At 68.1% G+C, this 16,205-nt stretch overlaps 1 protein-coding gene across 1 annotated transcript; it reads right to left on the reverse strand.

The window, feature by feature from the left end:
• Positions 1-3,037: 3,037 nt before the first annotated feature.
• LOC116495993 (EMI domain-containing protein 1-like) lies at positions 3,038-13,127 on the reverse strand. Its single transcript, XM_032198782.1, has 15 exons — positions 12,995-13,127; positions 10,743-10,856; positions 10,546-10,649; positions 8,331-8,420; positions 8,157-8,218; positions 7,947-8,055; positions 7,605-7,676; positions 7,356-7,484; positions 7,014-7,100; positions 6,852-6,904; positions 6,704-6,757; positions 6,558-6,602; positions 6,410-6,454; positions 5,251-5,341; positions 3,038-3,279 (listed from the first exon to the last, which is right to left on the reverse strand). The coding sequence occupies exons 1-15, from the start codon at positions 13,108-13,110 to the stop codon at positions 3,158-3,160; spliced, it is 1,293 nt and encodes a 430-aa protein (XP_032054673.1). The 5' UTR covers positions 13,111-13,127; the 3' UTR covers positions 3,038-3,157.
• Positions 13,128-16,205: the final 3,078 nt, after the last annotated feature.

Consider the following 16,205-nt stretch of genomic DNA (forward strand, 5'->3'; position numbering starts at 1 on the left):
CTACAGCGCAGTTACTGCACACACATCACACCTTTTTGTGGGGTGGGATAAGAGCACGATGCGACTTACCCCTGCTGAGCTGCAGCTTGGCTGTAGGTACTGTAATCTGCAAGAGAAAAAGGAAAATTAAAAAAAAAAAAAAGTTAACAAAGGCTTAACAAAATTAACAGCGTAAGAAGGCAGCAGCTGGAATTTCCTCCTGCAACTCCAAAGGACCGCTATAAACCGCTGGAAATCCAGCCTCCAAAGAGTAAGGTAAATGCACTTTCTCAGCCTTTTTAAAGGAAACAAAACCCCTCTTCCCTTTATGGCTCCTGCTGCTCCCACAGCCACAACTTTGATCTCAAATGACCCTACTTTAATTTAACTGCCACCTTGGCTAACACCCAAGGGGACTGGCAGCGGGGTGTTTTGTTTAGGAACAAAAGAAACTGCGGGGCTGACACTCACAAAACCCCTGGTTTCAAAGGGCCAGGTTGCAAGCTCCGGGTCCGTTGGAATGACAACACTTCGCTTTCTATTTAACTTTCAAGGACACAAACAAATCGCTGGAAAGTTCTAACACTTGTCCCTATCAGGGTTCCAAACAGGCAGCTGGCAGCGATTCCTTCCCCAAATCCCTAGCCCGTGCCAACGCTCTGGTTTAAAGAACTGAAATCCCCAAAACCCCAGCAGAAAAAGCCTGCGCTGGCCCGGCTGGCTGCTAGGGCTGGGAAACGCATCCACGCGGCAACTACAAGGCTGTATTTGAGCGTTTACAGCTCCTGCATGCACGTTTTCCCTCCAAGTCACCACTTCCAGCTCCCATCCAAGGCTTTAGAGCAAACCCATGGCTTTGACAGAACCTCTCCAGCCAGAGCGCTTCTCCAGCCCTCCCAGGACCTGAAAGGTCCCGAGGATCAGGAATGGGCTCAGAGTTTGCTCCTGTTTGCTGCCTGGGCTTCAGCATCCGACTGAGCCGCACTCAGAGGCTGAACGGGAGCAGAGCTCTGCTCAGACCCTCGCATGGAAACGTTCTGGTGTCTCTGCTGTGATTGCACCTTGGGACAAGCCGCTCTCTATTAAAAAAGCGAGCTTTACGAATTTACAGAACCCACCTGAAGCCTTCCTACAGCCCTCAGCCACCCTTAGGGTGTAACTTTCACCACTCTGCTTCCCACCGAGCTGCTGGGGGCTCCAGGAACCGCTCTGGAACCGCCGTTTGCACCCAGCAGCAGCTCTGAGGCCGTGGATCTGCCTGTGTGCAATCCCAACGTACAGAGATACGAGCTTACGGGGCAGGCTGCTCCCCTTCCCTGCACGGCTGGCAGGACTCAGGGTGACACTGGAGGAGCTGCTACGACCAGCGGGGATGTCTGTCAGAGGGAAATCGCCTCCCAGGGAGCAGCAACGGGCAGGACACACGGGGAAGGCGTCGGGGCAGGCCCCCGGGGCCCTGCCAGGCTCCACACACCACAACGGGCCCGCGTTAAAACGCTTCAGCCCCACTCCCGCAGCCCTAACGCCTTAACGTTATAAAACAAACACTATAAAGGGATAATATAATAAAGCAGCCATACTATAACACGCTAATATTATAAAAAGGACAAAGCCCTGCCAATCCCCAGCCCCACAGCGCCCTGAGGCCCACCCGGGCCCTCACAGCCCCCTCAGCGAACCCTCCCCCCCCCCCTCACAGGCCGTTACCTCCCCCCCCGAGGCCCCCACAGCCCGCAGCCGCTCTCCCCGAAACCCCCCGATCTCCCCAGCTCTCTCTGCTCTCCCCCGGCTCCGAGGAGCCCTCCCCGGGCCCTCCAGCCCCGTCCCGGCCGGTGCCGTCCCCCCCCGGCGCGGCCGGGCCGCCCTCACCCGTGGACGCCATTTTGTCGCCTTCCTCCCTCCGCGCTCCCAACGTCCGGCCGCCGCCGCCGCCCCCGCGCTGCGCATGCGCCGCCCTGCCCGCCCGCACGTACCAACCGCGGAGGGGAAAGGGGGGGAGGGGGGGATGGAGGGGGATGGTACGGTCCGGGGAGGGGAGGGAGGGGAGGGAGGGGGTGCTGACGTCACGCGGAGGGAGGGGAGTCCCGCGTGACGTCATGGGGGGCTACGGGGGGATATGGGGGGGCTACGGGGGGGGTGGGGGTCTCCTAGGGGGTGTGGGGGGGTCCCACGGGTGGGTGGGGGTCCCCTGGGTGAGGGTGCCGTGGGTGGGGGTCCCAAAGGGGGTGGGGGTCCCCTGGGTGAGGGTGCCGTGGGTGGGGGTCCCATGGGTGGGTGGGGGTCCCCTGGGTGAGGGTCCCACGGGTGGGTGGGTGTCCCCTGGGTGAGGGTGTCATGAGTGGGGGTCTCATGGATGGGTGGGGGTCCCCTGGGTGCAGGTCCCACGGGTGGGGGTCCCACAGACAGGTGGGGGTCCCCTGAGTGAAGGTGTCATGGGTGGGGGTCCCACGGGTGGGTGGGGGTCCCTTGGGTGAGGGTGCCGTGGGTGGGGGTCCCCTGGGTGGGTGTCCCCCGGCTGGGGGTCCCACAAGTGTGTGTGGGTCCCCTGGGTGAGGGTCCCCTGGGTGGGGGTCCTGTGGATGGGTGGGGGTCCCACGGGTGCGTGGGGGTCCCCTGGGTGGGTGTCGCATAGGTGGGGGTCCCAGTGGGGGGTGGGTGAGTGGGGGTCCCCTGGGTGGGTGGGGGTCCCTGGGTGCCCCCCCTCACTGTGCCACCCCCTTCCCATGGGGCGAGCCCCCCGCCGCGCCCCCCACCCACGCGTGTCCCCACCACCAGCCCCCACCCGTGTGGAGGGTGCCAGCCCCCCACCCCCCAAGGATGTGACACGGGGGGGGTGACACGGGGGGGGTGACACGGGTGACACTTCTGTGGACACCTTTAATGACCTCGCAGCGCCCAAAGCAGCCAGGACGGAGCGCGGGGGGGGGGGGGGGGCGTGGGGACACCCACGCCCCCTCCCCAGCACCAGGGTGGGCACCCCGTGCCCCCCTTCAGCGGGGTGCAAGCAGCGGGGACCAAAGCTGGGGGGGACACAAAAGGGATGGGGGGGGGCGGGGGGGGGGTCAGGCCGGTGTGGTGCCACCGGTTAGCACCAAGACCCCCCCCGGGGGGGTGTGGGGACACGGTGGGGGGACAGCGGTGGCCGTGGGGGGGGTGCCACCAGGCCCCCCCTGCTCCATCAGGGCCCGCCGGGGGGGTCCTGGCTGGGGGCTGCGCCCCGGGTGGGGGGCGAGCGGCTGCGCCTGCCGTGGGGGGGGCCGGGCACCGCCGGACCCCCACTGCCCGAACCGGGCTCGGGTTCTGTGGGGAGGAAAGGAGAGAAAAGGGGGGGTGAGGTTGGGGGGCTGCGGGGTGGTGGAGACCCCTCCCTGTCCCCAAATGTCCCCAAATGTCCCCAAATGTCCCCCAGGGACCCCCCCCCAGTGCTGGTAGGGTCACCGGGTGCCCCCATGGCACACAAGGTGGGCTCTGACTCCATAACGGTTCCTGGCCCCCCCCCAAATTGTGGCACCGCGTTGTCCCCAAGTGCCACCCCGTGGTGTCCCCATCCCTACATTGGGACCCCCCCGCTGGCACCCCCGGCAGCCCCCCCCCAGCAAAGCGCAGTGGAAAGGGAGGGGAGAGGAAGGGGGGGCGCAGCCTGGCCCTGGGGGGAGCTCCAAGGCCTCCACCCATGAGGGTCTCCGTGGTCCCCCTTGGTTCGAGGGGGGCTCTGGGGGGGGTTTTCTCCTCGAGGGTCTCCCTCGGTCCATGGGGAGCAACGAGGCCAGCAGTGGGCCCAGGAGGAATCCATGGGCTCCGGATGAAGGAGCTCTGAGGCCTCCCTTGGGCTTCAGGGAGCAACAGGGTCTCAAGCCACGAGGGTCTCCATGGTCTCCTTGGGTCCAAGAGGGTCTCCAGGAGCTCTCTCAACCCCAGAGGGTCTCCGTGGTCTCCCCTGGCTTGAGAGGGGCTCTCTGGCTCCAAGAGGAGCTCCAAGGTTTCCCTCCGTCCTCATGGAGCCCCAAGGTCTTGGTCTCCTTGGTCCACGGAGCCACAAGGCCTCAACCCAAGGGGATCTCCATGGTCTCCCTTGGTTCGAGAGAGGCCCCAGGGGCTCTTTTGCTCCTCAAGGGTCTCCCTTGGCCCATGAGGAGTCCCAAGGTCTCCCCAGGTCCATGGAGCCAGAAGGCCTCAACCCAAGAGGCCCTCCATGATCTCCCTTGGTTTGAGAGAGACCCCAGGGGCTCTTTTGGTCCTCAAGGGTCTCCCTTGACCCATGAGGAGTCCCAAGGTGTCCTCCCTTGGTCCATGGAGCCACAAGACCTCAACCCAAGAGGGTCTCCGTGGTCCCCCTTGGTTTGAGGGGCTCTAGGGGCTCTCTGGCTCCAAGAGGAGCTCCAAGGCCTCCCTTGGTCCAAGAGGGTCTCCATGGTCTCCCCGGGTCCAAGAGGGTTTCCAGGAGCTCCCTCAACCCCAGAGGGTCTCCGTGGTCTCCCCTGGCTTGAGAGGGGCTCTCTGGCTCCAAGAGAAGCTCCAAGGTGTCCTCCCTTGGTCCATGGAGCCACAAGGCCTCAACCCAAGAGGGTCTCCATGGTCTCCCTGGGTCCAAGAGGGTTTCCAGGGGCTCTCTCAACCCAAGAGGCCGTCCATGGTCCCCTTGGTCTGAGAGGAGCTACAAGGTTTCTCTCAGCCCAAGAGGCCCTCCATGGTCTCCCTTGGTTTGAGAGAGGCTCCAGGGGCTCTTTTGCTCCTCAAGGGTCTCCCTTGGCCCATGAGGAGCCCCAAGGTCTCCTCCCTTAGTCCATGGAGCCAGAAGGCCTCAACCCAAGAGGGTCTCCATGGTCCCCTTTGGCTTGAGAGGAGCTCCGGGGCCTCAAGAAGCCACAAGACCTCAACCCAAGAGGTCCTCCATGGTCTCCCTTGGTTTGAGGGAGGCTCCAGGACCTCTGGGGCTCTCCAGGGGCTCTTTTGCTCCTCAGGGGTCTCCCTTGACCCATGAGGAGCCCCAAGGTCCCCCCTGGTCCATGGAGCCTCAAGACCTCAACCCAAGAGGGTCCCCACGGTCCCCCTCGGCTCCAGAGGAGCTCCATGGCCTCCCTCACCCCCTGGGCCCCCCCCCCATGATCCTCGGAGACCTCCCCCACCCCAAAGACCCCTCTTGGGGGCCATCCCTTCCCCATCCCCTTGCTCCAGTCCCACTCCAGGGGGGGACGCGGCGCCCCCGGCCCATGCGAGGAGGGGAGGAGGAGGCCATGGGGGGGACATCATGGTGGGGGGGGGGGACATTACCTGGCCAGATGATGGCTTCCAGCAAGGTGACCCTCCTGGCCAGGACCTCCAGCCGGGCCTGCTGCCGCAGGAGGCTCTGGAAGCTACGGGCCTGGGGGGGGGAAGAGAGCAGAGCAAGGAGGGGGGGGGGGACACAGCGGTGCGTGGCCTTCGGGGTGCCAAAATCTCCCGGGGGGGATGTGTGTATGGTGGGGGGGGGGGTCCCGTGGCCCCATGGGGATGCGGGGGGTGCCCCCCGTCCCCGTGGGTCCAGGGGGGTGGGTGCTGGGTCCTTTGGGTGGGTGTGGGGGGGGCCTTGCCGGGGGGGCACGCAGCCTCCCGGGGGGGTCCCGTGTGCGCCGTGCCCCAAAAACGGAGACCCCACTAGGGTGGTGGGGGACACACACAAGACCCCGTGGTGCCCGGCTCCCCACGGGTGGGGGGGTCCCGGGTGGGGGGGTCCCCAAGCCCTGCCTGGCTCCTGCGCCCCCCCCCCTCTACTCACCATAGAGCCCAATCATTGTTTCCAAGATTAAAACCCGCTCGGCTAAAATCTTCAAAGCCTCGCGGAGCTGGTGTAAACCCTCCCCCTGCGGAGAAAAAGAAGGGGGGGGGGTAAGGGAAGAGGGGCTGGGGGGCACCCCCAAACTCGCTGCCATATAGGGGGGGGGCAGCACCCCTACGTGGGTGTGTAGGGGGAGGAAAAGGGGGTGCCGAATGAGCACGGGGCACATTTGGGGAGCCCCGTGCCATTATTGGGGTCCCCAAGACACAATGTGAGCATGGGGCACATTTTGGGACCCCTGTGCCATTATTGGGGTCCCAAGGATATGACACAAACCCGGGGTACGTTTGGGGACCCCGCTGACATTATTGGGGTCCCAGGGCCACAACACAAACCCGGGGCACATTTGAGGCCCCCTCTGCCGTTATTGGGGTCCCAAGGATATGACACAAACCCAGGGCACATTTGGGGACCCCCATGCCATTATTGGGGTCCTGGGGACATGACAAAAACATGGGACACATTTGGGGCCCCCCGTGCTGTTATTGGGGTCCCAGAGAGATGATGCAAGCATAGGGCACATTTGGGGCCCCCCCTGCCATTATTGGGGTCCCAGGACCACCACACAAACCTGAAGCACATCAGTGCCCCCCCCCCCGGGTACCCCGCACTCACCCATGTGCCCTTGTCGCCCGGCTCGCCCTTGGGGCCCGGCTCGCCCTGCAACACAGAAAGGAGAAGGGACTGGCAGAGGGGGGGCGGGCAGGGGGGGCCCCCCCCGCGCCCCAGCACAGCCCCCTACCCCCGGGGGGGGGCCACGTACCTGCGCCCCGTCCTGGCCACGGCTGCCTGGGTGTCCCTGGGGACCCTGTGTGGAATGGGGGGGGACGACAGGGGACAGAGCCGGTCAGAGCCGGGGGGGGGCACCCATGGGTGCCAGCTGAGCCCCCCCCTGCTCCCGGCACTCACCCTGTCACCTTTGTCCCCGCGGGGTCCCGCGGCTCCGGGCGCCCCTGCTCTGCCCTGCACAATGACAGCGGTGGTGCCATCAGCCCGGGGGGGCACCCCAAGGCCCAGCCGTGCCCCCCCCCCACCCCAAAATCCTCCCGGCACTTACATCGGGGCCTGGAGGGCCGGGCAGCCCCATGGGTCCTGGGGGGCCGGGGGGTCCTGCGAGGAGATGGAGGGAGGGGGGCGCATGGCTCAGCCTGGTCTCAACGCGGTGACACCCCCCAAAAAAAAAAAGGTGAGGGTGCAGGGAAGGGGGGGGGGAACTCACCCATCGGCCCCATCGGGCCGGGGGGGCCCACGGGGCCCACGATGCCCCCGGCAGCTTCGGTGAAGGTGTTGGAGAGCAGAGGGTCCCCTGCGGGAGAGAAATGGGGGGGGGGGGGCAGGCGGTGACACCCCCAGCCAAGGCACCCCACACCGGGGGGGTGCCCCCCACCCCTGTGGGCCAGAAGAAGAGGGACCCCCCCCTCTCCAAACCCCCTGAGAGCAGCGACAGGCGGAGCACAACCCCGATACGAGACAGCGGAGAAGCCACAGCAGGCGTTTTGGGGGGGCTGGAGCATCCCTCAGGGCCCCCTTAACGCCCCCCCCAAAAAAAAAACATCCTTACTTGGGTCAGCGAGCCGGGGGATGGCCGGCCCCACGGGGGCGGGGGGCCCGGGGGGGCCGGGGGGGCCCCTCTCCCCGGGGAGCCCCCTGGCACCATCGCGCCCGGGGGGGCCCGGGGGGCCGGGGGGACCTGCGGGGAGGAAGAGGAGGATGAAGAATATTTTTTCTTATTGGGGGGGCTGACCCCCCTCAGATGTACGCAGCAGGAGGCTGGGGGACGCCCCCTTACCTGGGGGGGGTCCCCCCTTACCTGGGGGCCCCGAGGCTCCCCGTCCTCCTGAGTCTCCCTTGGGGCCGGGGGGGCCCCGCGAGCCGGGTCTGCCTGCGGGGGGGGATATAGGGGGGGGGAGCAGCACCCTCAGGGGAGCACCCCGGGGACCCCGCGCCCCGTTTCCTCTCGGGGGTGTGCATTTGTGTGTCCCCCCCCCTCGGTGCCCGCTCCCCACTCACCGTCACGCCCCGCGGTGGCTCCCCGCTGCGTCTCGCTGCCCCACGGGACCCCTGGGGTATTGTGGGGTGGGGGGGGGACACAGCATCAGTGCCACGAGACCCACCCCCAGGGTGCCCCCCACCCCCTAATTCCATCCCCTACCTTCATCCCCGGGGCTCCCTTGGGCAGCCGGGGACCCCCAGAGCCGCCCGGCGTCCGCACCCTTGGGTGCTGGGGACGGGGAGGCTTCGGCCACCGACAGCCGGGCCACCTGCGAAGGAGATGGGGACAGCGAGGTGACCCCCCCCCGGGCTCCCACACCCATGGGGGGGGCGAGGTGGTGGCACCCTAGGGTGGCACCGGGGGGGTCACCTGCGCCTCCAGGGTGGCCAGGCGTGCCGTCAGCTCCCCGACGCGGCTGCAGTTCAGGCACCCTAAGGAGGAGAAAGCGGGGTGCAGGGCTCGTGGGGGGGTGCCCAGGACCCCCCCCCACAAACCTGGGGTGGATGGGGGGGTGTAGAAAGGGGGGGGGCACCGAGGACCCACCTGAGAAAGCCGTGGGGTGCAGGGGGGTCCGGCGCTGGGGCGCGGCGCTGGGGCGCGCGGTGTCGCGCAGCGCGAGGAAGGCGTGGGGGTCTGCCGAGGGGGGAGGGGGTGTCAGGGACCCCCCCCCCGTGGGCATCGACCCCCCCCCCCAAACAGGCACAGACACCCCGTGGCTGTGGGGGTGCTGTGGAAGTCTGCTGTGCGTCACCCCAAATTGGGGAGGGGGCTGCAGGGGCTGCCGCTGCTTTTCCCCCAAACCCAGCCACGACCCTTGCCCAGGACCCCCCCAAATCCCCCCCCATACCCGAACCAGACCCCTCAACCCCCCCCGGACACATTGCAGCCCCCCCCAGCCCCCCCCAGTACCCCAAATCCACCCCCCCCAACATTGAGCCCCCCCCAAAACCCCATTGGGGCTGGGTTTGGAGAGGAGGGGGGGGCACCACGCACAATCCAAACCCAAGGTGGGGTCCCAACCTGGAGGGGGGGGGGACTCGGGGACACGGCTGGGGGGCTCCGGAGCAGGACCAACCCCCTGTGTCCCCCCCCCGGCTGCCACCACACCCAGGCACGGCCACCCCCAGGGCTGCAGGGGACAGGCAGCGCCACCCTAAGCGGGCCCAGATGTGGGGCACCCGGCCAGCGGCTGGGGGGGAGGAAGAGGAGGAGGAGGAGAAGGAGCCCCCCCCATCACCCCCCCCACCCTGCTGCTGCCACCCAGCTGGCTCGGGGCCCCCCCGGGTGTCCCCATCCCCTCCCCGTGCCACCCAGCTTTGGGGCTGGGGCCGTGTGTGTGTGTGTGTGTGTCCCCTCTGTGTGTGTCCCCTTTGTGTGTCGTCCCCCCCCTCTGTGTGTTGTCCCCCCCCCCCGGCAGCTGCAGGCCCACCCATGGCACGGGCTGGCACCCATTCATTTGCCGCCCCGCAGGCACGGCCGCCCGCACAGAGGGACAGACAGACAGACGGACGGACAGACAGACAGACAGACAGACAGGGGTCCCCTCGTGGCACACCGCGGGCAGCCCCCCCCCGCCCCGTACCCACACGCAGCAACCTCCGCCCCCCAGCCTGTGCCCCCCCCCATCCTACCCCCCCCCCGCCACCTACCTTTCCATTTCCCCGTCCGTGGGCATGGCCACCCAACCGTCCGTCTGTCTGTCTGTCCGTCTGTCTGTCCGCCCACCCCCCCCACCATCCATCCTCCCGTCCGTCTGTCCAGCTCCCCAGCCCTTCATCCGCACACGGGAGCTTCCATCCGTCTGTCCGTCCATCCATCCATCCATCCAGAGGAGCACCCGTCTGTCCGTCCATGCCTCAATCCTTCCATCTCTCTGCCCACCCAGAGGAGCATTTGTGTGTCCTTCCATCTGTCTGTCCGTCCGTCCGTCCTTCCACCCACCCATCCATCCATCCGTCTGTCCATCCGGAGGAGCATCCACGTGTCCATCCATCCATTCACGGATCCTTCCGTCCGTCCTCCCATCCATCCGTCTTTCCACCCACCCACCCAGAGGAGCATCCATCTAACCTTCCTTTTGTCTGTCTGTCCACCTGTCTGTCCATCCAACCAACCTTCCATCTGTCCATCCGTCCGCCCACCCATCCCTCTGTCCATCTGTCCGTCTGTCTGTCTGTCTGTCCATCCACCCACCCCAAGGAACATCCATCCATTTGTCCGTCCGTCCGTCCATCCATCCATCTGTCCGTCCGTCCAACCAACCTTCCATCTGTCTGTCCATCCGTCCGTCCATCCATCCATCTGTCCATCCAACCATCTACCCATCCATTCATCCATCTGTCTGTCCATCCATCTACCCACCCACCCCAAGGAACATCCATCCATCCATCCAGCCATCCATCCATCCGTCCGTCCGTCTGTCCGTCCATCCGTCCATCCATCCATCCATCCACCCATGCGTCCATGCGTCCATCTGTCCGTCCATCCACCTGTCTATCTATGTGTCCATCTGTCCGTCCGTCCATCCATCCATCCATCCATCCGTCCATGCGTCCATGCGTCCATCTGTCTGTCCATCCACCTGTCTATCTATATGTCCATCCATCTGTCCACCCATCCATCCATCCGTCCATCCCTCCACCCACCCCCCCACCCCCCAGCACCACCCACCTCTCCCCCTACCCCCCCAATACCCACCCCCCCACCCCCTTAACCACGCCGTGGGGGCTTCCCGGGACCACCCCGTTCCCTCTCCCACCTTCCTCGCAGGCGGCCCCGCCGTGCCCGGGGCAGCACCTCCACTCCAGCGCCGTCACCGTCCTCAGGGCCACCCTGTACGCCGGCCGCACCACGGCGCGGTAGCTGCGGCACAGAGCGGGTGCCGCCGTCACCCCCGCGGGTGGCCACCGACACCCCCGGGGAGGGGACAGGGGGGTCCCTGGGGGGTCCCCTCACCTGCCCCCGCTGCAGGGCAGCGGCCAGCGGCAGCCCTGGAAGACGCGCTGCAGGAAGGTGCCGTTCTGCACCAGGCACGACACCGTCCTCGTCACGGCGTAGGAGCACCAGTTGCTGCAAGAAAAAGCCACCGGTGCCACCGCCGGTGCCACCACGGGGGTGACGGGAGCCGGTGTCCCCCTCCCCGTGCTCCTTGCTGGCCCCAAAAGCACCCCCGTGTGCCAGCGGTGGGACGTTGTCCCCGCACGGTGACCCCCAACCTCCCTGCGCCCTCCTGGTGATGCCACCCCAGCTTGCGGAGTGTCCCCTATTGTCCCCCCCCAGCCTCCACGGGGCACGGAGGGGACCCTCGGTGGCCATGGGGCACGCGGGGGCCCCGCATTCCTGCCGCGTTCCCACCCACCCCGCGCTGGCACCGGCTCGCCTGGAGCGGGGCCCCCTCTGTGCCCCCCACCCACCCCACACAAAGGCGCCTTTCTTTGGGTCCCCGGTGTCCCCACGCTGGCTGAGGGGGACACACACGAGTGGTGGGGGGGGACACACAAGTGGTGGGGACACACACGAGTGCCACAACGACACCGGGTGGCCCTTGGCACCCCCCAGCCCGGAGGTGGCTGCCGCCCTCCCCGCGGGCACCACGATTTTGGGTGGAAAACTGAGCTTTTCGGGGGCCTGCGGGGAAGGAGGCGGCTGTGGCTGGTGGTGGCGGGGAGGGGGGGGGGGACAGACAATTGTCTGGGACGTGCCGGGGAGGGGGGGGGACACAGCAGGGTGGCACAGGGCTTTCCGGCCGGGCAGCGTCCCAGCCGGGCGCCGCGCCAGGGCCACGGCGGCACCGAGAGCCTCGGTGGCCAAAGCCGCGCGGTGACAGCGCCGGGGTGACAAATGCCAGCGGGGTAGGGGGCAGGGGGGGGACACGGGATGGCTCCCAACCCGATCACCCCCGAGGGGGTGTCCTTCTGCGCGGGCACGGCACTGTTTGGGGACGCTGCCAGCCCCGGCTGCGCCGCGGGGACGGGGACGCGCCCCGGCCCGTTTTGGCTGGCACGGAGAGCGGGGCGGGTGCCAGCGCGGGATGAAACCCCCCGGGAGCGGGGCAGGAGCCGGCGGCGAGGCCGGGCCGGGCGTGCGAGGGCTCGCATGGCCTGGGCTGACCCGGGCCACCCGCTGCGGGGCCGCCACTCGTGCGCTGAGCGCGCCCAGGCTCTGCTCCCGGCGGCGCGCCCGAGCCGGCACCCCACGGCCTCAGGGGTTCCACGCCCTGCGCCTGGGCGTGTGGGGCTCTGGCTCTGTGGGGTGGTGGGGGAGGATTTGAGGGGTCCCGCCGGGGTGGTTTTGGGGTGCTGGGGTCTCCTGGCCTTGGCGGGGAGGGAAGGGGAAATGAGGTGGCTTCTGCCCGTCGCCGCGCCGAGCCGAGCGGAACCGGGAGGTCCCGGCAATCCGGTGCCGGAGACACGGCCAGCGCCAAAGATTTCCTGTAAACAACCCCCCCGCTGCACCCCCCCCCCGGGACAGGGACTGCAGGGACAGGGACTGGAGCCCCCCCATGTCTCCCAGGCATTGGGGTGCCCCGATCCCCTCCGCTCCCCTGGCACGGGCAGGGCCTCGGGGATGGGGCCACTTGTCCCGCACCAGCCCCAGCCCTGAGCACCCCCAGCAAGCCCAGTCACCCCCAGTAAGCCCAGTCTCCTCCAGTAAGCCCAGTCACCCCCAGTAAGCCCATTTGCCCCCAGTAAAGCCAGCTACCCCCAGTAAGCCCCAGCAAGCCCAGCGTGTCCAAGCACCTTTGCACCCTGGTGGTTCTGGTAACCCCAGCAGCGATGCCAGCCCCAGTAAATCCCAGTACTCCCCAGCACTCCCAGTAAGCCCTGCCAGCCCCAGTAAGCCCCAGTACCCCCCAGCATTTCCAGTAAGCCCCGCCAGCCCCAGTACCCCCCCATCACCCCTAATAAGCCCTGGAAGCCCCAGTACCCCCCAGCACCCCCAGTAAGCCCTACCAGCCTCAGCACCCCCCAGCACCCCCAGTAGGCGCCCTGCCAGCCCCAGTACCCCCCAGTACACCCCAGTAACCCCCAGTCTGCAGCACCCCAGCCCCAAGCAGCCCCTTTCCCTCTGGACCCTCCTTGGTGCCAACACCCCCATGCCCGGACCCCCCCCCCAAGCGCTGCTTTGCCCGGTCCCCGGTTCCCCCCCGGTTCCCCCCCGGTTCCCCCCCGGTTCCCCCCGGTGCCCCCCTCCCCGGTGCCCGGTACCTGCGGGGCTGGGGGCTCCAGGAGGCGGCGGCGGGGGGCAGCAGCAGGCAGCAGAGCCCCAGCGCCAGGGGCAGGGGCGGGCAGCGGTGCCCGAGCCCCCCGGCGAGCCCCCCCATCGCCGATCCGCTGCGTCCCGCTCCGGCCCGCTCCGAGGGGGCGGCGCTGCCCGGGCACCGGGGGCGCGGGGAGGAGCGAGAGGAGGAGGAGGAGGAGGAGGAGGAAGGGGGAGGAAGGGGGGGGGGGGAGGAAGGGACCCCCCCCACAGCCGCCGCCTTCCGCCCCGCCGGACATGGGGGGGCGCGATGTGGGGGGGCGCGAGGTGGGGGGTCCGGAGGGGGGGGGGAGAGGTTTGGGGGGGTGGATATGGGGGTGGGAGGGGAGGCGTGTGGGGGGGGTGGTGGATATGGGGGGGGTCATGGGTATGGGGTCATGGAGGGGGGGTCATGGGTGGGGTGGTTAGGGATGGGGGGTCGTGGAGGGAGGGTCGTGGGTGGGGGGTCGCGGGTGGGGGCTTCATGGGCGTGGGGGGTTCGTGGATGAGGGTTTATGGATGTGGGGAGGTCATGGATATGGGGGTTCGTGGGTGGGGGGGTCGTGGATTTGGGGTTTGTGGATGGGGGGGGTCAGAGATGGCCCCGTGCAGTGTGAGCGGGGCTGTCCGCAGGTGCCACCTGCGGGGGTGCCAAGCAGCCCCGTGGTGCTTGGCGTGGGGTGTGCACGCGTGTGCGTGACTGCGTGTGCACGTATGGACATGTGTGCATGCGTTCATGTGTGTGCGTGCACATCCATGCGCTTTTTGTGCACTCAGACATGCGTGTACGCACGTGTGTGCCTGCGTGCACGTGTGCTCCCGGCGGCTTGCCTGCATTTCCACGTCCCCGTGTCCCCGCGTGCCCGTGCCCTCGGTCCCCGTGTGTGCGCACACACGTGCAGGTGTGTTTGTGCGTCCGGCGGGTGTTTGTATACAGGTAGCAGCGTGTGTATGTTGGCCTGGGGCTGCGTACGTCGGCGCGCCTGGCTCGCCCCGGCTGCGCTTCCGCTGCCGTGCGTGTGTGCACGTGTGTGGTCCGTGTGCCGGGGGTGTGCAAGGAGCAGGCGTGCTGGATGGGGCTGCGCAGGGGTGGTCCCTGCCAGGGGCTTTGGTGTGCGTGTGTGCTTGGGGGGGCATGGGCAGCGTGTGGGTGGGTGTGCACGTGTGTGTGTGTGTGTGCATGTGTGTGTGCATGTGTGTGTGTGCATGCAAGGTTTGTGCATGCATGTGTGTGCATGTGTGTGCATGCATGTGTGTGTGCATGTGTTTGGGTGCAGATGTGTGCAAAAGTGTGCATGCAAGTGTGTGCCTGCATGTATGTGCACGTGTGTGTGCAACCTCATGCATGGACATGTGTGCATGCACGTCAGTGAGCATGGATGTGCATTCATGGGTGTGCACATCCGTGTGTGTGGATGCAAGTGTGTGTGCATGCATGTGCATGCAAGTGTTTGTGCGTGCATGCATGTGTGTGTGTGTGCATGCAATTGTGTGCATGCGTGTGTGTCTGCATGTGTGTGCACACTCACACGTGTGTGCAAGGCCCTGAGGTTTGTTTGGGGCCACGTCCCCGTGAAGGCAGCGGGGAGCCCAGCCCCACATTTGTGCTTGGAGCAAGGGGTCCCTGCGTCCCCCCGGCCATGTGGCGTGTCCCTGTGTCCCCGTGTCCCTGTGTCCCTGTGTCCCCGTGTCCCTGTGACCCCGTGTCCCCGTGTCCCCGCTGTCAGGACGGGGCCGTGCTGTTTACCCCAGCGGTGTGCAGAGCAGAGGAAGGTCACCTCACTCATCCACAGACTAAACACACCTGGGGCACATGTCCTGCACGTCCCCGGGGGGGTCAGGAGGTGACACACTGTGCGGTGGCACGTGGCCCTTGGTCTGGGATGTCCCCATCATCCCCTGAAGGGACGGGGATCGGGTGCTGGGGGACTGCGGGCTCTGGGGACCCCCAGCTTGTCCCCACAGTAGGGCAGCTCCACTCCCTGGCCCGGCTCCATGTCCCCATGTCCCATCTCCGTGTCCCCACGTCCCCATGACACATCCCAGGCAGGTACCCGTGCTCCGAGCCGAGCCAGCAGAGCTGCAGTGCCACCGTGCCCCGCGACTGTCCCCAACCTCCCGCGCCCCCCCGGTCCCGCGTGGAGCCCCGTGTCCCCCCCCACGCGAGGCCACCAGGTGGCACTGCGAGGCCACCGCGCCCGGCCCTGCCCAACCCACGGCCGTGGGGCGACGACCCCGTGGGGCGATGGACACAGCGTTGGGGGGGGGGGGACACCCACCGGCGCTGTCCCCAACCTACCCCCAAACCCCCCCGGAGCCCTACACACCCCCCCCCGTGCCTCAGTTTCCCCCCTCTCCATCACCCCCTGCCAGGATGGGGACCCCCCCCTTTTAACCCACGCGTGCGCCACCGTCACGGGTGGGGGGTCCCCGCCGAGAGCGCCCAGCCCCCGGTGCGGGTGCCCGCTTCCCCGGCGCGTGTCCCCGCCGCGGGTGCCCGCGCGGCCGTGCGCGCCGCCGGTGCCCGTGGCCGCCCGGCGCTGGCGGAGCGCTGCCGCCGCCGCCCGGCCCCGCTCGCTCCCGGTGCGGTTTGCGGGTCCCGCAGCGGCTGCGGCTGCCGGAGGTAGCGGCGGGGGGGGCGCGGGCGAGGCCGGGCGGCGACGGCGGCGGCCATGGCGGGGCCGGGGGGGCGGCTCCGGGGGGAGCGGCGGCGGCGGCGGCCGGGGGGTTACCGGGGGTAGCGCGCACCGCGGGGAGAGCGCACGGCGGGGAGAGCGCACCGGGGGAGGGGGCTGCGCGCCGGGATTATCGTGCAGCGGGGGGGCTGCGCGCCGGGATTATGGTGCGCCGGGGGGTGCCGTGCACCGGGGGGGCTGTGCAGCGGGGGTACCACGCACCGGGATCGTTGTGCACCGGGCGGGGGGGGGTCGGTGCGCCGGGATTATGGTGCGCCGGGGGGTGCCGGGCGCACGGGGGGTGCCGTGCACTGGGATTATTGTGCGCCGGGATTATCGTGCACGGGGGCTGCCGGGCACCGTGGGCACTGTGGGGCCAGGCCTGGCCTCTCCCCCTTGCCCCCCGTGGCCCACGGAGCCCGGGGGGGTCGTTGGCGTTGTTGGGCCCCTCCGGTTCTTGCGGTGCTCGGGGTGCCGGTGGGTGCCGGGCGAGAGCGCGGGTGCA

Source organism: Aythya fuligula, chromosome 17, assembly GCF_009819795.1.
Source record: "Aythya fuligula isolate bAytFul2 chromosome 17, bAytFul2.pri, whole genome shotgun sequence".
Taxonomy (NCBI): domain Eukaryota; kingdom Metazoa; phylum Chordata; class Aves; order Anseriformes; family Anatidae; genus Aythya; species Aythya fuligula.